At 34.9% G+C, this 20,630-nt stretch overlaps 1 protein-coding gene and 1 long non-coding RNA gene across 5 annotated transcripts in view; one reads left to right on the top strand and one right to left on the bottom strand.

The window, feature by feature from the left end:
• Positions 1 to 20,624, top strand: part of ZBTB8A (zinc finger and BTB domain containing 8A) — a 43,695-nt gene extending 23,071 nt beyond the window's left edge. For 2 of the 4 annotated variants that reach the window (XM_016150469.2, XM_016150471.2), the window contains exons 3-6: positions 5,778 to 5,880; positions 10,208 to 11,031; positions 12,940 to 13,109; positions 16,457 to 20,624. In XM_016150469.2, coding sequence (XP_016005955.1) covers positions 5,798 to 5,880; positions 10,208 to 11,031; positions 12,940 to 13,109; positions 16,457 to 16,789 — 1,410 coding nt within the window. In that variant the 5' untranslated portion in view covers positions 5,778 to 5,797 and the 3' untranslated portion in view covers positions 16,790 to 20,624. The remainder of the gene's footprint in view (positions 1 to 5,777; positions 5,881 to 10,207; positions 11,032 to 12,939; positions 13,110 to 16,456) is intronic. The other 2 variants (XM_016150473.2, XM_036222259.1) reach the window with 1 other exon arrangement.
• On the bottom strand, positions 1,959 to 5,852 carry LOC107513601. Its single transcript, XR_001597581.2, has 2 exons — positions 5,740 to 5,852; positions 1,959 to 2,517 (listed from the first exon to the last, which is right to left on the bottom strand). It is a non-coding gene; the product is annotated as an uncharacterized LOC107513601 (long non-coding RNA).
• Positions 20,625 to 20,630: the final 6 nt, after the last annotated feature.

Below are 20,630 nucleotides of genomic sequence, written 5' to 3' on the forward strand. Positions count from 1 at the left end.
TCATTTTCTCAGTTTCTATTTCATTCATTCCTGATCTTATCTTTATTATTTCTTTCCTTCTACTTACATTAAGTTTAATTTGATATACTTTTTGCAGCTTCTTAGGTAGAAATAACTCATTCATTTTAGAACTTTTTCCTTCTTTAATATAAACATTAAAGCTATACATGTCCCTCTAAACATTGTTTTAGCTATAAACAAATTTTGATATGTTTTCATGCAGTTCAAAACATATTCTAATATCTCTTGTGATTTCTTTTATACATAGGTTATTTAGAAGTTTAATCTTTAATTTCCCAAATTTGGGAGATTTTTGTTTGCTGTTGACTTCTAATTTAATTCCGTGTGGTCAGAGAACATAATCCATATGATTTCAATGCTTTAAATATATTAAAAACATGTTCTATCTTGGTAAACATTTAATATGCACTTAAAAAGAATGCATATTTTGCTGTTGGTGTAGTGTTCTATAAATATCAGTTTGGTCAAGTTGGTTGGTAGTGTTGGTTAAGTGTTTTATGTACTTATTGATATTTCCAGGTATTCCTTCTATCAATTACTGAGAGAGTAGTGTTGAAATATAAAATAATAATTATGAATTTTTGTATTTCTCTCTTCACTTCGGCCAGTTTTTTCTTTATGTATTTGAAGCCCGGTTTTTAGGTTCATAGGTACTTATGGTTATATTTTCTTGATGAATTAATTCTTTCATCATTATAAAATAACTTTTTAGCTTTAGTATTGCCTTGAACTTAGTCTAATATTAATATAACCCATTCTAGTTCTTACAATTAGTGTTTTCATGTTATACTTTTTAACATCTATTTGCTTTTAACATATTCGTATCTTTATATTTAAAGTGCATTTCTTGTAGACAGAATACATTTGAGTCTTTTCATCCATTCTGATAATCTTTTTAGATGGAGTTAGGTTATTTGCATTTAATAGAATTACCAATTGGATTTAAGTGTACCATCCTGCTATTTGTTTTCTATTTATGCCATCTGTTTTTTTGTGTTTCTTTTCCCCTCATTTTCTGCCTTTTCCTTATCCTGCCTCAGTAAAAGAATATTGAGTGATTTTTAGTATTCTGTTTTATCTCCACTATTGGCTTATTAGTTTAATCTCTTTGTTTTATATTTAGTGGTTGTCCTAGGGGTTTTACAATATGCATTTTCCCTCATCACAATATGCATTTCACTTACTATTCATTGTATATTATACCACTTCATATACAGCAGGGCTTGTGTATGTATAGCTTTCAGGACAAATCTGGATCACCACCTGCTTTTGTAAATCAAGTTTTATTGGAACACAACCATGGTCATTCATTTACATATTGTTTATGGCATATTGTATGCTACAATGGCAGAGTTGAGTAGTTGCAACAGAGATCATTAGTCTACAAAGTCTAAAACATTAGTTATCTGGCCTTTTGCAGAAAAAGTTTGCCAACCTCTGACATAAAATGTAAGGACCTTAAAAGAGTATATTTCTGTTTCTCCTCTTTGCTTCAAAATATTTTTTCTGCCTCTGACTCCCCTTTTCTGGAACTTCAATTACAAACATATTAAGCCATGTGATATTATTATTCCACATGTCACTAAGGCTCTGTTCATTTTATTTTTTTATTTTTTGGCAGTCTTTTTTTCACATCAGATAGTTTTCATTGCTACATCTTCATATCCATGAATTATTCTTCTGCAGTTTATAATCTGTTATTAAGCTCGTCTAATGAAGTTTTTATTTCAGATAATGTATTTTTTGTTTCTAAAAATTTTATGTCTGCTATTTCAATATGTTCATGTTTTTCTTTAAATTTTTTGAGTATAATAACTGTTTTATATTCTTGTTTTTCAAGTTGAGCATCTCTTTCATTTCCAGGTCTGTTTCTATTGACTACTTTTTCTTCTGATTTTAGGGTGACTTTATTTTGGTTTAGGTTTTTTTTTTTTTTTCCATCACTTTTTCGCATGTCTAATAATTTTTGATTAAATTATAGACACAATATATGTTTTTGAGTGTATGAATTTTTTGTCTTTCTTTGAAGAATTTTGAATTTTGGTTTACTCGTTAGTTAAGTTGGCTAGTGGATCATCTTGATGACTTTGAGACTTTTTTCAAGCTTTGGAACAGTTCTAGAGTGATCTTTCCTGTTGAGTTAGATTAATCCTACTACTGAGGTGTTATTCTTTGGGGATCTCTACTAAATGTCCTGGGTGTTCAGCAAAGAATCTTTAATCTGGCTGGCCCAATCTGAAATGTCTCCCAGCCTTATGTGAGCTCTGGGAATTTTTCTGCTTGCAGTTCCCGAATGCCCTTTACCCATACTCTTGAAGTTTCATCCTGCATATGCAGACATTAGTGTTCAGCACAGACTCCAGAGTACTCCTGTTCAGATTTATTGTGCTCTTTGCTTGTGTAATTACTTCCTTGGGTACTTTGCCTCACAACTTCTGGGTACCTCAGCCTTCCTGAACACCAGCTTTGTCTTCTCAACCGTTTGATTTCCCCTCTCTGAATCCAGAAAGCCAAAATGTTAATAGGCTTATCTAATTTTATTCCCTTCTCACAGAGATCACAGTCCCACTTTTCCTGTTTTCATTGTCTGAAAACAATTTTTTCATGTATTTTGTCCAATTTTCTAATTGTTTATAGCAGAAGGCCAAGTCTAATACCAGTTATTCTAACATGGCAAAAGTCCAACAATTTTACTTTAATAGTTTTCTAAGTTTACTTTTGCATTTTAAAGATTTATAACATCATCTGCAATAACAATAACTATTTCACCCTTTCTAATATTCATACTACATATTTAATTATCTTGCCTAATTCATTGGCTAGTACTTGCAGGACAATATTAAATAATAGCATTGATATTTTCCTGGTAGTTTTCCCTAAGGGTAGATGGAAAGCATTTTAAAGAGATAATATCCAGAGCTAATGAAAGTGTTAGAGTAAAAGGGCACTATCCCATGGTGTTGATAAAGATATAAATTGATATAATGTTTTGGGAAGGTAATCTGCTTACCTACTTAGGAACCTTACTTCTAGGAATCAAATTATTTCACAAGGGTTAAGGACCTATATGCAAAGGTACTTGTTGCAGCATTATTTATAATAGCAAAAAATTGTAAAGTCATCACTTAATACCATGTTTCAAATGAGAATAGAGGAATTGTTAGATTTTAACTGAAAGGATATGATAGTAGTAAGGGATTAGGTATTGATTTAGTGTTTCTCTAGTTATATTCCCAGATGTTTTATTTTGGCAGTTGTATGATATAATCCTGAGTATTCTATGTTGCTTAACAATAGTATACCTGGTTTGTCTGTACTCTGGAGACATGATCACATAAGGACCACTCAGGGTCTTTGGCTGCATAATGAGAATGTGAAGGCCCTAATTTCTAGCCAACTGGTTCAGTCTTTTTTATATAATTTCTAGAAGGTTTGCGATTTTGAAGCCCAATATTAGCTAGAACCTGGATTACATTAAACATGAAAGAAATTTCATTATAGACATAGTTCCTTGAGTACTAATTTATTATAGGTCTCTATACATGTTCATATTTATAAACTTGATACAGTGCCGAATTATAGTTGATGCATTTTTAAAATAAGTGTTCAGCCAGCTCAACAAAGTTAGCACTAATGAGAGCTGATTTAGAAGACTCAATGTTCTTGAGTCTGAGAGGCCTCACTACTCTATTTGTTTTCTAGGCCATTGTCTCACTTTCTGTCATTACTTCATGTTCTGCTGAATGCTCCATTTTGATTTATCACAGTTGTGTGAGTGATAGGCTAAAGTTATGAGTACAAAACAAAAATATTACTTTTGATGTTAAAATGGTTATTTTTCAGTGGTCTGAGCTAGGGAAATACTTTCGAGAAAATGATCAGCTTTTAGAGATGGGTGGAAGACTTCTGACATCATGCAAGGTATTATAAAGTTAGTGTAGCCTGAGAAGAAATGACTCACAACTTTCTGAATGAGCAAAGTTGACAGAAACTTTGTGTGGAGGCATGCCAGGACTTCATGGAATATGAAGGAAAAAAACTGCAATATAGCAATGTTAGAAACTATATTTTTGTGATATGATGGCCTTAATTGCACCGATTCCGTTAATGTTCCTATATATAAAAATATTTTCCCTGCTAAATGGAGTATCCTTGAATGAGCTGTAGTTGCAGCCTTAGAGAGTATCACGAATTAGGAATAAATGTCTCTTGGTCACACATGATAGAAATCCAACTTAAATTTAAGCAGAAAAGGAAATCTGTTGGCTCGCATTACTAAAAATCCAGAGGGAGCATTGGCTTTAGGCACAGCTGGATCTGGGAATTAAAATAATCTCATTAGGACTGCCTCTTGAACAGTTTTGTCTGGCTTTCTTTTGTATTAGTATCATATCTGAACCTTTCCGTAGTTCTAGGCTTATAGGATTCTTAAGGCCCATGTTCTCATGTAGTAAGGCCTTCATACTTAGCTTCTGTGACACACCCCAAAGAAAGACTCATACTGACCAGTCTGGGTCATGTGCTCATGGGTGGCCAAGGGTTGAACAGCATCATGAAATTGTGGAAGGCAGTTCTCAAAAGGAAATGAGGAATCCTCTACTGAGAAAGGGATTTTGTGCAGGCAAAAGACAACAGAGGTCCAACTATAATAACAGAAATAGAAGGAGGCTCATGTAAAATATACACCTGAAAGATTATGGGTGAAATGATTTGATGCCTGTGATTTTATTTTTAAATATTCTGAGGGGAAACGTGGAAACAGATAGAAGACACAAAAATGGCAAAATTGATCAATGTTCAAGCTGACTAATAAGTACATGAGCATTCCTTATATTATTTACTCTGCTTTGATGTTTAAATTTTTGCTTAAAAAATTAATGACAAAAACAAAACACCATCAATAACAGCAACAAAATAAATGCAGTTTATTAAACTACAATTGTTTATAGGAAATAAAAGGTAAGATGGATGCTGAGAGAGGAGATTATATGTCATTTGTCCAGAAGGTCAAGTCTCAGGATAGATCCTTTTCTTAAACAGCTGATTTATCTCTTTTTAATGCTAGAAATGTTACCAGTAAGGGTCTCCTCAGGAAAACGGAAACCATTCTGGTATTTCAAAAAGAGGGAATTTAATAAATGAGATTGGTTCCAAAAGTCTAAGAGGGCTGGAACAGCAAAAGAGAAAAGGATTCTAATCACAGGTCAGAAGGTTCCATACCCCTGAGCTAGAGCCCACAAGTCTGTACCAGCTGCTGTGCAGTTAGAATTGCTGTCACAGTCAGTTCTGGATCTGCCAAGCAGGTGCCACTTCTATCAGAAATGGAAAGTCCAAAGGATAGAAAGGCTATTGGTGTCCACCCTTGCTGCCACTATACCAACAGCCAGCAATTACTGCATTTCCCCTGCTCAAAGCAGGAAACCTCTTTTCCTTTTTCTTATCTCCTATCAGTGCCTTCTATTGATAGAATCTAACAGGAAGCCAGCTGCAAGGAAGGAAGCCTGGGAAATATCACTTGCAGAATTCCAATTCCATTAGTAGAGAGGAGTGCAGAGCATGGAGGGTGTTGAGCTCAGAAACAACGGGTAAATAATCAGCATAATCTACCCTTTGGCTACTTGGCATATTCACCACTCTTTCCATATTTAAAATTCTAAGCAAGTTCATGTCTGCCTTACAATATGCAACTTTACTTCATACAAACAAAGACACCCTTACCTGCTCCCCAAAATGGGGGATGTTAATTCTTCTTTTAGGTCGATCACAATCTAATTTGATGGAACCATGCAATGTTTCCCTGGTGCAAGCATTCCTGTCTTGGGAGCTAAGACCTCTGCAGGGACAGAAAGCAAAAATTCTGTAAGTGGGTGATTAGAGGTAAATGTGAAAGGAGGCATTGCCACTTTTTTTTTTTTTTCCTAGAAATGAATATTCTATCTATGGGAAAAAATAGCATCATATTATGATAGTGGTTAAAAGCATAAACCACATCCATTTGGGTAGCATCCCAGTCTCTCAGAGTATCATCTGTCAGATGGGGCCATAATGGACTATTCAGTTGGTTATTCCACCATTTTATCAGGGAAGCTGCTTCTGGGTGATGAAATACATGGCAGGCTTCCTGGTGGTTAGGGAACCAGGCCAATCGACATCCACAGAACAGGTCATCTTGTCCGTCTGATTTCTGAGAGCCTCCTCAGCAATTAGTACCCTTCATTAAGCATTCACTTGAGAGACTAACACCTCACATATATCTGCCCCTTCCCCATCTGCCTTTTGGTTACAAGTGCTTCTATTTGGTCCTTTCTAAACCTTGAGCATTTGACCGACTTGTTAGCCATTGTCCAAGAATCAGGGTAAAACCATACCTATGCCTATCTATATGTCCATGGAAAGTGGACAACCAGATGCCCACCAGGGATATTTTCCTTCCCATTGCCTTTCAGGGACACTCCTGATTAGAGTTGTGAGGTTTCAGCCATCTACTTCCGGCTGTGCCAACATATCATGCAGCACCATCTCTAAATCAGGCCTTGACTTTTTCTTCCTTAGTCAGCTAGTTTTTCTTCCTTACTCATCACGGGGCCATATGTGTGAGTTGAGGAAAGGCAGCAATGTGCTGTGCTACCTGCTCGTTTAGGACGTGTTCAGTCTAATCTTGTACATAACACTTCCTCTTGACGATGGAGTGCTGCTGCACATGCCCGAATGTATAATTTTCTGCATTAGTAACACCCATGACAGGCATCTCAGGCATGGCCACTTGGTGTCCCATGGTCAGCATCAAGCTCTAAGAGAGCTTGGTAGCATTCCAAAAGCTCTTTTTCAAAAGGAGAATAGCTATCTGTTGGAGAGGTGTGATGCTTAATTTTATGTGACGACTCAACTGGTCTGCAGTGTACAGGTGAGCCAGAATTCCACACCAAGCTACCTGGCTCCAGCGTCTATGCTTATAACTGTATGCTGGTCTATATCAACTTTTATCTCTTTGACCATTTTAAACATACTTAGTTATTAGTCTATCAGGTTTTTGTTCTATTTTCTGAAATTCTTGAGGTTCTAATTCTCCTGTTTGTATGCCTGCTCATTCTTCTATAAGGAATGATTTCTTTGTATGTTTTTTCATTTTTATTTATTCATTTAACAACACTGACTGAGCATCTACGGTATGCTCAAGTACTGTTCAAGGAGCTAGGAGTATTTAAGTAAATAAAACAGGCAAAGTTTCTGTTCTTTGGGACCTTAAATTCTAGTAGGAGAAAACTAGTAAGCAATAAACAAACAAGGGGATAGAGAGTGGGAGATGGTGCTTATGTAGAATGGTAAAGGGAAGCACCTCTGATGAGATGATATTTGACAAGAGACCTGATAGATGTGAGAATGTGAGCTACGTGTATATCGGGAGGAAGAATTTCCAAGCAAAGGGAATACTAGTGCAAAGGCTGCAAGGCAGGAACATGCCTTGAATGTTCAGGAATAAGCAGAGGTCCTTGTAGCTGGAATGCAGTGCGTGAGGGTAGAGCAGAAGTAATGGGGGCAGAGAGGTACCAGGAGTGGGGAGATGCAGATCACATAGGACCTTTTAGGTCATGAGAAGAACTTTGGAGTTGGGTGGGGAACCACTGGAAGGTTTTGCACAGAGGAGTAATATGATTTCATGTATGTTTTAGAAGGGTCACTCTGGCTGCTGTATTCAGACTAGACTGAAGTTGCAAGGAGACTAAGAGGCTGTCGATAGGTGACGGTGACTTGGATTGAGGTGGTAAGAGCAGTAGTGGATAGCAGTGGTAAGGATTTTAGATTGGGTTTGAATGTAAAGCTGCAACCTTGAGTCAAAGATGACTCTTAATGTTTTTAGTCTAAACAACTGTTTCCTAGGATGGATTATACTGTAGGAAAGACAGGTTTAAGGTGAGGGTGATTGAAGAATATGGCTGGAATGTGCTGAGTTTAAGGTGTCTGTGAAGCATCTAAGCAGACATGCAGGCAAACATATCTGAGTCAAAGGTTCAGGGAAGAAATCAGGGGCTAGGCATATAAATTTGTGAGTCATAAACTCAAAGATGGTATTTAAAACTGTGAGACTGGGTGGTTTCACCTCAGGAATGACATAGGTAGAGAAGAGGTCTGAGCCCCACAGCCTGGGACATTCCAGCTGTCAGGGAAGAAAAAATTTCCTTGATCCTCTTCCTGGCTAGGTCTAAAAGTTAAACCGATAAAGACAGATTACCAGGAGAAGTAAACAAATTTACTTAACATAAGTTTTACGTGACATGGAAACCTTTATAAGGAAATGAAGAAATAGTTAGATCCGAATATTTTTATGCTAGATTTGATAAGGAGAAGACAGTTGTAAAGGAATATGGTAGGTTAAGGACTATGAGGTAAGTTTAGTAAACTGGGTGAAACTCAGCAAAGCCTTTTGGTTTAGATTCTTGTCAGTGTTGCTTTGTCTTCTGAGATACAGAGGCGCCTTTCCTCTGGGTAGAGAATGGGCACCTCTCACATGAGGGTTTTATGACCTGTTGCAGGGGAGAAGGGAGGAGGTATCAGTGACCTTCCTGCTTCTGCTGTTTTCTCAAACTCTTTCAGTTCAAAATATTCAATATGCCAAGGTGCCATATTTTGGGGTAGCATGTTCTAAATCCCACTTAGAGATTAGGAAAATGAAGACCCAGCAAAGGAAACTGAGAAGGAGTGGCCAATAGGTAAAGAACCATGAAGAGGTTGTGTCCTGACAGTCAAGTGAAGAAAGTGTTTTAGGAGGAAGGGAGTGATGCACTATGTCAGTAAAATGAGGACAAAGACATGACCATTGGATTTACCAACATATAAGTTAGTAGTGATTTTTTTTTTAGATGGTATTGATGAATGAGGATGAAAACCTGATTAGAATGGGTTCAAGAAAGAATGAGAGAAATGAAGACAGCAAGTGAAATAAAACAAAAAACTCAATGAATTTTATGTAAAGGGAGCAGAGAGATGGAGTAGTAGCCAGAGGTAGATGTGAAATCAAGGGGAGGTTTTGTTTGCTTGTTTGTTTTAATGATAGGCGACATTAGACATCATGGTGGTAAGATATTGGAAATGATCCACTTTGTACAAAGAGCGGGGCGGGCTGGGGTGGGGAGGGGATGATTTTGAGTTCAGCTTAAGCAGAGCTTATTTCCCACCTGGCTCGGGTTCTGAGTGCTTCCTTCCAGAGCAGTTTTGCATTTGCTTCTGCAAGATGCCCTATGGGTACCACCAGTGCAGGACTAATTTGCATGTCAGTATTTTAGTTGGAAGTTTCTCATACCAAGTAGGTAATAATAAATTTGGACTCTAGAACTTCATAAGGTACAACCTTGGGTTCAATAAGTCACCTAGGGGCAGTTTTTTCCCCTAACCAAGGCTCTGCAAAGACAACCTTTCTTTAGCTTTTCCCTGGATCCAGAGGCAGAGTTTGTTAGTCCCTTTTCATTGAGGTTGTGGTCCTTCAAGGGTACCAGCTTCTGTTACTGATAGAAACCTGAGCCCACATCGCAGTTTCGGCTCTGCTCCTTCTCCACTTCTGGCATCTAGAGATTTCTTATTCTTTCTTGCAAGCCCAGGCATTCACTTTAAAAGTTTTGGTTAAAGTTTAGCCAGCATCTCTGGAGATTTGTGACAGGGAAGTTTCAGCACTTCCCAGACTACTATTTTGCTAAAATAGGAAATATTTTTCTTTCTTTCTTCACCTGGCTAATTTCTGGTCATCTTTGAGGTTTCAGCTTAAATGTTACTTCTCAGGGAGTTACTCCCTAACCCTCTCCATCCCAATCTAAGCTAGTTTACTCTTTTATACTACTCATGGCACCCTTTGTCTTAGCACTTGTCATTTATAACTTCATATGAGTATTTGTTTAATGCCTGATACTCTCTCTAAATTGAAAACTACATGAAGGCAAGAATCAAACCTGTTTAATTCAGCCTATAGCAGAAGGTCTGCTGTATAGAAATGTTCGATAAAGTTTGGTGGCCGAACAAATAACGGTGTAAAAATCTAACAACAGTACAGCATTAAATAATACTGACATCTATTATCCTCTGTGTCTCAGAGACTATATTCTCTAAGAAGAAATGTTTTTGGTTATTGTAGTTGACTCATCTGAGAAAAACAATGTTATTTTGCATTTGGTAACCACATGTGTCTTTTCTTCTTTAGAATGGAGATCTCCTCTCATCAGTCCCAACTCCTGCAACAACTGAACGAGCAGCGCCGGCAGGATGTGTTTTGTGATTGCAGTATTCTAGTTGAAGGGAAGGTCTTCAAAGCACATCGAAATGTATTATTTGCTAGTAGTGGCTACTTTAAAATGCTTCTTTCTCAGAATTCAAAGGAGACAAGTCAGCCGACCACAGCTACATTTCAGGCTTTCTCCCCTGACACTTTTACAGTTATCCTGGACTTTGTCTATTCCGGCAAACTCTCTCTTACTGGTCAGAATGTCATAGAAGTGATGTCAGCTGCTAGCTTCCTTCAGATGACCGATGTCATCAGTGTATGTAAGACTTTTATTAAATCTTCATTAGACATTAGTGAGAAAGAAAAAGATCGCTATTTCAGTCTCTCTGATAAAGATGCCAATTCTAATGGTATAGAACGTTCCTCTTTGTATAGCAGTGGCTGGCAAGAAGAAAGCAGTTCTCCACATTCTCACCTCAGCCCAGATCAAGGAACAGGTATAGTAAGTGGAAAACTTTGGAATAAATATAATTACCATCCAGCCTCCCAACGGAATACTCAACAACCCTTGGCCAAGCATGAACAAAGGAAAGATTCCACTAAAAAGTCCAAACATTTGAGGTTGTCACAGCCTTCTGAAATTTCTCATTATAAGTCAAGCAAACGAGAAGCACGCACATCTGATTCTTCCAGCCACATTCCCCAATCTGAAGAACAAGCACAAATTGATGCTGAAATGGACTCTCCTCCTGTTGGCTATCAGTACAGTCAAGGATCTGATGTCTCAACAAGAAGTTTTCCAGGTACCCAGAAAGAGAATTAGTCCCCACTCAGGTTCCAGTACTCCTATATAAATTCATTCTGTCTCAACATGCCCTTACTTTTAGGGGTTATAGGCAGTTGAACCAAGTGATTTTTTTTTTAAGTCTTACTTCTTTCATGTAATTTATTTCTTAAAACAAATTAAGAAATTTTTTTTTAATTTATAGTAATCTTGGATAAACTTAACGACAGTCAAAAGAGTAGAGTTCTGAGAGTCAAAACCTATGATTTTTCCAAACCTGTATGTGTTGTTGATTACTGTTAAATGTTAAAAGCTCTTTTCTAAGTGGTTCAATCCCTGAGACATATTTTCACTTTAATTTTTTTCCTGAGTATTCATTTGGGAGAAGTATTTTTATACAGAAAAGTTAAACAGAACAACCATGCATATTTGCAAAGGTTCATATTTCCAATGTCCAAAAGAAATTGGACTAAATCTGAATTTATTAAGATACACCTAATTTTAAAAAACTTAACACACGATCCATAACATGGATACTGTAATTCATGTGTAGTGACTTGAAACATCTCATTTCTATGATAGCCGTAAAATGCAGAATGATTATGTAGGTTGATAGTTCCAAAGTAATCTTCCCCTCACCCATTAAGACTGAAGTAGAGAACCGAGTTTGGAAATGCATATCATCCAGTTTTTTCCCCCAATTAATCAGTTAGCAAATTTTCTTAATAGTTTACATGTGAACTTAAAGGAAAATTAGGATAAAGTGAAACTTGTAGGGTATAAGATTTAGATTATTTAAATTTTTTTTTAATTTTAGAAAACTTTCAAACAAACACAAATAGTATAATTGACCTCCATGTACCCATTACTCAGTCCCAACAACTTTCAGCTCATCGTCAACCATTTCATCTGTACCTCTGCTCCTAACCCTTCCCTTAAACATTTTTAAGCAAATCTCAGACATCATGTTTTTGTCTGTAAATATTCCAGAACGCATCCCTAAAATAAAGTCTTAAAAAAAACACTCCAGTACCATTATTGTCGTTATTGCACCTAAACAAAATTAACAAGTCCTTAATATCACTAATAGCTAGTCATTATTCATGTTGTTCCATATAAATCTCAAGGAATGATTTGCTTGTAGATAACATTTTTAAATAATAGCAACCTGATTTTTACTAATCACATTTTCCTGTAGAATACTAACATGAAAATATATGAAATTATAGTATAAAGCTTACTGAAAATTCTGCTGAGCTCTAACCATTGACCAAGGCAAACAGAAATAACAGAACAAAAATGGGAAATCTGTGTTGTATTTTAAAACGACAATGAAGTTATCATTTTTCATTTGGACTCTACCTTTTTATAATTCTAGGTCATTTAAACCTGACTGCAATGATGAACAGCTGAATTAACAGCTGTTAAATTGATGAGGTTTGCCTCCTATCACACGTTGAATTCATGTTTTAAAATAAAATATTAATGATCCATGAAATTTTTCGCCTTTAAAAGTATTACAAGTGTATGAAAAATAAAGGCAAGGGGAATAAAAACATGTAAATAAAAAAGTTACTTAAAAGCTTAAATATCAAGTACTTTTACTTTTGGATTGTATCTACAGTTTTAAAATCCAGAACTACCTTTTTACATTTAATATTTATTCACTTTCTGGCATTTAATAAAAAGGCAAGCATGACTAAACTTACCTAAACAAAGTCTAAACTTACCTAGACTTTGTAAATATAAATACTTAAGTTATGATTCTGTACTTTGGATTACATTGACAATCTAGTCCTAATACCATTTTTTCTCCTTTTCTCCTACCTTTTCAAAATTGGACTCACCAACTTCTTCTGGATTCTTTTCGCTATTGGAATTGCTGTTAAGAACGTGCCAGTGATTTAATCAAACTGTCTCCTGACAGGTGACATGCCCAGGATGAGATTCAAGTGCCCATACTGCACACATGTGGTAAAGCGGAAAGCGGACCTAAAGCGCCACCTTCGTTGTCACACAGGAGAAAGACCCTATCCATGTCAAGCCTGTGGAAAAAGATTTAGCAGACTAGACCACCTCAGTAGCCATTTTCGAACAGTACGTATTTGAGTTTCCGTTTTACTTCTTAAGACATATGTGCGTTTATTTATCTGCCTTAGGATAATCTAACTTATTAGGGAAAATCTTCATAACTCTACCATATTAAAAATTTTTCCAACTTAGTGTTTTTATTTTGCACACAATGCATAATTCAATATATATGTATATATATTGATTTTTATTCTCCTTTGAAACATTGAAGTAAGAAATATTCTTTTGAATATCCATTTTAATGTACTTAAAATCTTATATAAATTTTTATATACTGGTCTTTTCACAGCCAAAGACAATGTAAACTGTAAAAATGTTTTAAATGCCTAGGTCAGAATCACCACTTCGGACACTGAGCATCTGCTAGTGATTCTTGAATCCTTATCTGGTAGGGTCACAGTCTAGTTTCTGCTGTCCGGCCTCTCTCCACAGCATCCCCTTTCCAGTGTCTCTCTAGTTCCTCTATATTCTCCTCAAGGAAGGGAGTAAAGTGGTCCCTTGAGCCACTCCCAGTTGGACGGTGGACTGTCAGCAGCCAAAAATCTCAGGGAATTTGCTACTGTTCTGGTGGTTTAATAAGGCAGTGACATGGGAACATTGTGAGAAAATAGAAGTAAAAATAAGAAAATAAAAATACCATATTTTTATTACCCAGATATTACCATTCTTAATACTTTATCATGTGGTGTTTTTTTTTTTTTTTTTACCAAGATGAGATCATAACGTACCTGCTGTTTCGTAACTTACTTTCTTTAGTGAATAATCTCTACCTTAATATCTCAAAATTTTATCTAACACCTAGTTTAGTTTCAAATTTCCCCACAGTCCTTCAAATGCCTTTTACAGTTGGTTTGTCCAAGCCAGAATCTAATCTAGAACTATATATTCCATCTCATTATTAGGTTTTTGAACTAAAATATGTTTTTAAGCTAGCATAATTTCTCTCTTCCCTCTTCTTTTTCATAACACTGATTTACTGAAGATACCAAGCCAGTTGTTTTACAAAATATCTTACCTCTGGATTTCTCTTATTGCTTCTACATTTAGCTTATTGCTCTCTCCCGCTGTGTTTTCTATAAACTAGTTTTATCTAAAGCTTTAATGGATTCAAGTTAAATACTTCGGGCTAGAACACATCAAGAGTGAAATTGTAAATTTTATGTTGTATCACATTAGGAGACAAATAATATCTGGCGGACTCATCATTCCTGTTAAGATTGATCACTGGATTAGGGTGATAATACTGTGATTCCACCATTGTACAGTTAAAAGTGCTGCCTTGTGATTAGAAAGGAATCTGTGTGGAGATGTTTTGGTATTATGCGACTATCCATTTTACTATTAACCATTCATTTAATTGTATTAACACTAATTGATAATCCGTATCCAAATTATTTTTACTTGGAGTTGTGGAATGATTTACTAATTTTATCCTCCTCTCTACATTATTAGCTGGAATTCTATAAAGTAAGGTTTTCCCTTATCACCTAAGATTATTTAGTTACTTTGAAATAGGGTTCCTACAGGAGAAGCAGGATAAATGTTCAATTCTTTTCCTTTAATTAATAGTTTTTAAAGTAAAGAGTTGATTTAATAGTAGTCTCTAAAGATTTATGAGTTTTTATCCGGCTTTGTTTTTTTTAAATAGCATATGATGTCATGAATTTTTATTGGTTCCTTGTGTTTGGATCCGTAACAATTATTATTTTTTTTAATACTCATATTTTCAGTTTTTTCCAGTGGGGACACTGTGAAGCCAGCTCTTGTGTCCTTTTATTACAACTTCATTGGATTTTCAATGTCCTTGTTCTCCAGCTTCAAAAGAGTCTTAGGCTCACCTTGTACTTTCCCTGGCACAAAATTAGGAACAGCCACTTCTTAAAGGAGCTTTGGTTCCTTTTAGTGAGGAATAAAATTAGAAACCAATATTTGGGCACCTAGGGTGCTCATTGTTATTAGGGTTTCATTCTTTTTAGACTGTTTCAATGAACAGAGCTAGAAGATATATTTTTTTAAAATAATGAGTTTATGATATTTTCAATTTTAACATTATAGTGTTTCACTTAATTTCTTTGACTGCATAATTGAATCGGAATTGGGGGTGAAGCAATGAATCTGTGTCAGAACTTTGTAACAAAAAAAGTGCCATATATGATAATCATAAGGTTTCCATGCCAGGAGAAATAAGAATACACTCAAATTGTGTACTTTCAATATTTACTGATTAATATATCAGTGGTTAAGCAGAAGGGACTAACTGTACTGAGTGATAGTTCCATACATTTTCTTAGATATTTTACCAGACTGCATTAGTTTTCTTGGGTCTTTTGATTATTTGTGTTTGGTGGCCTACTTCTGTACTGTTCTGACTTTATCTAAATGAATATACCATAAACGTTAATTTAGCATTATACAACTAATTGTGATAGTTTCTGGATTCGACCCTATAATCTACTGCTCTGATAGCTATTGAACAGTTATTACTAACTTTAATATTATTATTCATCAATTACAACTTTTCCCTAAATCATTTCACATCTGTTAACTCATTTGGCCCTTACAACCTGAGTTGTATCCCCATTAGTAGTAAGGAAGCAGGCAGGGGTAATAATAGGCTGATAGGTAGCAGAACCACCATAGTGGTTGTTTATAACCAGTGTCCATTCTGATTAGTCAGGCTCCTATTCTTTTTGGGTGGTGCCTATACCTTACCAGTTCAGTATTTTGACTGTCACCCTGGAAGCAGGTTTATAATGTTTTAAATTACTTCGTTAGTTAATGACAGGTTAGTAAATGACAAAACCAGGACTTGAACTCAAGTGTCCTGTTTCCTAGTCCAGTCCTCTTTCTACTAGATCAATCTTTCATTAGTAAAAATGGGAAGTAATCCTTCTACCCAAAGATATTTGATGAATTTAAATTTGGGACAGCATTTTTTCTTTTTCTAGCAAAATAACAAAAAATTAAGACTGATGAAAGTCTTACCCCCCTGAATTAAGGTATGTAAAGTCATTAGAATAGTACATGGCATATATTAAGTATTTGCAATTATTATTCTCAAAAGGTATCCCTTTTTACCTCAAATACTCTTGGATTAAGGGATATGTGAAATTATTAAGTATTTAATATTAATCATAAAAACATTATAGCCATTATTTAGAGATAGCTAGTGTTTAATACTTCTGTGACATGAATTTATCACCAAAACCTTTTACCTTTTTCTAATAAATAGATGTTAATTTAATATTAATGTGTGACTTTGAACATCTTAAATTTATGAACTGGTATCTAGAATATCAACCTGTCCTGCCTTTGAAAAATCTCTTTTTGTCCCTATTTCAATCTCTACACAGATTCACCAAGCATGCAAACTAATCTGCAGGAAATGCAAACGCCATGTGACTGATCTAACAGGTCAAGTGGTACAAGAAGGAACCAGGCGCTACAGACTCTGTAATGAGTGCCTTGCTGAAGTTGGCATAGACAGCCTCCCTATTGATTTGGAAGCTGAACAGCACCTTATGTCCCCATCAGATGGAGATAAGGATTCCAGGTGGCACTTGAGTGAAGATGAAAATAGATCCTATGTGGAGATTGTAGAGGATGGGTCTGCTGATCTGGTCATACAACAGGTTGATGACAGTGAAGAAGAAGAAGAAAAGGAAATAAAGCCCAACATTAGGTAGCTGTCATGTGAACAAACAGGCTGGCATGTCTGCAACTTACATTGACTTCCTTCATCTCTTTCTTTCCATGGTCAGAGTCTGGTTAATAATTATCAGACTAACTTAAAAGTAATGACCTGATATAACTTGCATGCTTTCTGAACAGGCCATTGTATCCATCCTGAACTTTGTTGCCCTAAAATATGTTGCTGCACTGGGAAGAAAGCCTAGCTTGAGTTGGCATGATGAACGATTAATCCTCTTTTATGACAAAGATACCTTTTTCTTTTAATATTGGAAGATCTACTTAGCAAAGCTTTTTCAAAAAAAGTATTTTAAATAAATTTACCACAACCAGGATTTATATAGGATAATTTCAAGATGTTTCAAAAACACAAACTACTAATATTGAATTTTCACAGGGAATCAGAGCACATTGAAGAATCAGGCACCCAACCTGACTGAACTAAATCTTTCTGTTAACTTAAGATTCACAACAACTTATCGTTATTCCAGTATCCTAAATGTTTTAGAATTATGGCAGAAGACAAATCTAAAATGTTTGAAATCTTTCATATTTGGACTTTTTGTCATTAAGTTAAAAAATCACTCTTATCAGTATTGTTAAGAAAAACCAAAACAATACCTAAAGTAGAGGCTGACCAGAGATTATATACAGATATCATTTTCTTAAAGCAGGAAACTAATATTGCCTAAAAGTCAAAGTAGTTTGTGAAGATTTGTCAATATAGTTGTCTTCCTCTCTAAAGAAAACCTAAAATAAGAAAACTAGAGGATCTTAGCAGTTCTTAAGAGCAATTTCTAAGATTTATGTACTGCTCTCTCAGATATTTTCTCAGTCAGCAAGGTAAATATTATTGCCTCTCATTTACAAATGAGGAAATTAAGGTCAGAAAGTTTTAGTGGTGGGACTGGAGATTGGACAGGTAAACAGCCTTCTTTCAACTGTTTTTTCCCTGTAATGATGAAGAATTGAAGTCAGACCTCACTAATCTGAAGTAATTATAAAAAGACTATCAGAATTAGTATAAAAGAGGAATTTAATCATCTTCAACAACATATAGTATCTTGAACTAGAATTATTCAAATAGTGCTAAGTAATGTCCCTACAGTTATCTATTGATAAGTTGTATGTTATTTATATGTAAATTTTATATACAAAACTATTTGAACAAATTATTCTCTTAAATGCTTAAGCATTTTGCTTTATATAATTTTCAGAACAAACATTTCTTCTAGATGAAGTTAAATTTAAACTCTTCCCCATGTGAATTATGAAACATTCCGAAATTAGTTAAATTGGAGGTGTTATTTTAATTCAAAGATAAAATCTAAATATAAGAAGTAAAGAACTGACCTTCATAAAGGTGTCTGCAAGTTATCATGAACTTGTATAATTTAATTTTGATAGAAAGAGGTTCCATGTATTATATTTTTAAATGCCGTGACATACCTCAAGATAATACTTTTTGTTATTATTTTCTCTTATTCTTTAATTAATGATTGTCCTTGATACCAGTTTGTGGGCTAAAATGGTTATATAAAAAATTTTTATAAATAGATGAATAACCACTTTGTTTTATGGTACTTAATTCTGAGACTTTTTCTGGATTTCTCTGATGGTAAATTTCCAGTTGTTTTAAGACTGAATGGTGTGCAGTTGAGTTCATGGTTTTCCAACATGTTCTCCTGAATCAGTAGTCTTCACAATTAAGTTGTATCCCAATGAGGGAGGGAACACCTGTCATTCTCTAGTCTCACCAAATGATGGTATCATCCTTCAAAATTATAATCTGATTTTTAGGCATCAGAACCAATAGGAAAAATGACTGATTTGAGCTTTATTTATAGAAATGAAGTAGTGCTTGCACGTGTATGCTCTAATGCACTTTATGATCTAAATGTTCTTTTATGCTATTATCTTCTGCATGCAAACTTGACATACATCTGCATGAATATCAGCAAAGTCCACTGAACACAGTGCCACCAGCACTTGCAGAGCCTTATCAGAAATAAAGCTTTCTCATAATTGTTTATAACAAGCATAAACAGTGTCCACAAAGGAGCTATCAGGTTCACCAAACAAGACAACACATCTGTTCTATCTTCTTAATATCATAAAAGAACATTCATGACATGTTTGTAAGTTGTAAATAATAACTCATTATCATATGTATGTATCTAAGACATTAGAGACCAATTCTTTTCTAGAATGAAACTTTATTAATGGTCTCTGAGAAAACTGAACTCTGGCTTTTAAATACGGAAAAATGTTACACAGGGGTATAATCTGTTAATATAAGCTTTATTTATGCCAAGGATTTTTTTTAATATTTGGAAAATAATGGAAATTGGTTAGACCAATTTTGCTCTTGCAGAAATGCTGTTTATCAGCTTCTGAACACCTTTCTAACTCTATGATCCTCAAGAGTGTGTTGTTGACAGGATGAAGTTTTGTAAAAATAAAGCACCACTGATGTTGTGCCTAGTGTCTGGAGGAAGCAAAATAAACTAGATCAGTGGTTTAAAAGATTTTTTTTTTTACCCAAAAAACCCTTTCTTCAAATGAATTGTTTCATAGAGAAGCTCAACATTTAAGGGAGAAACTCCAAACAAAGCTGCTCTGGTTAAAGACCCCTAAGCACTTTTCCCCAGGCACCCTGGCAGAGCTCAGGAGTACAGCATTGAAAACCTCAGAACTAGATTATTTTTTGAATTCTCTTTGAGCATTACAGTCTCACTTCATTACTCCTATTATTCACTGTACTTAGAAGCTGGTGGTATCCATAGAGTCTCTTACAGCAGCAAACCACATCTTTATTTATGGTGTTCCTTCTGTAGTTATCTTAAGACTTTAAGAACACATTTTTCAATGTATATTTGAGTGATGAAGTAAAAAACATAGTTATTGTTTTTTTGTGGCCAAGTTACTACTTAATGGATGAAAAAAGTGTTTTACTTATGAACTCAGAGCTCAATTCATTAGTTATTTTGCCAAGGCATGCTAAGATATATTAAAATTTCTACTCATATTGTTTATATATTCATATTTTTTTGTGTCCTAAATTAATACCATGGAAAATCACTAAGAACAGGCCAGCATAAGAAGATGTGTTTAACTGGGAAGGATGATAGGTACTGGAAGACCAAACATTAGATTATAAATGGAAAGTTCTATGTTATTTTATATCAGAGTGGATCAGTATTCCTATTTATCATTTATATAGCATTTTATATTTACAAAGTATTTAATAATTTTTGTTATTCTTTACATATCTATGAAATAGGACAGTTATACCAAATCAAAGATAATTGAGGCATAGAATAGTAAAGCAGCTTACTTAAGACAACCCAGTGAAGTGCAGGCAAAAATAGCAATTAAAATGATCTAATTTTCTGAATCCTGGAATATCAGCTTAATTCACTGAGGTATGTTGTGTATTACTCTATTTTACAAGGTGGCTTTATACAAATTACAATCAGTTGTTTAAAGCTGATGTCATTGCATGTGGATAAATCCTATACAGAATAAATATTATGTAAAGGATGTGACTTTAGTTATAAGAGTTTCAATGATAAATTTGGGTTATCACAGAAATGGCACTGTTTAGCCAGCTGTTTTATACATTGTGAAGTATAATTAATATTTTATTTTGATACAGAAGTTTCTTAATTATTCATGCTAGTTGGAACCATGAATATACCAGAAAAATGGAATCTACAAAGGATCTATAAACTTCATTTTCTAATATGTCAGCCTTCTCTGTACAGAATTTGTATTAATGCCAACAGAAAGTCAAGTAATTTAATACATAATAAACCACACAAAAGAGAAGCCAAG

The sequence above is a fragment of the Rousettus aegyptiacus genome, unplaced genomic scaffold (genome assembly GCF_014176215.1).
Source record: "Rousettus aegyptiacus isolate mRouAeg1 unplaced genomic scaffold, mRouAeg1.p scaffold_m13_p_1, whole genome shotgun sequence".
NCBI lineage: Eukaryota > Metazoa > Chordata > Mammalia > Chiroptera > Pteropodidae > Rousettus > Rousettus aegyptiacus.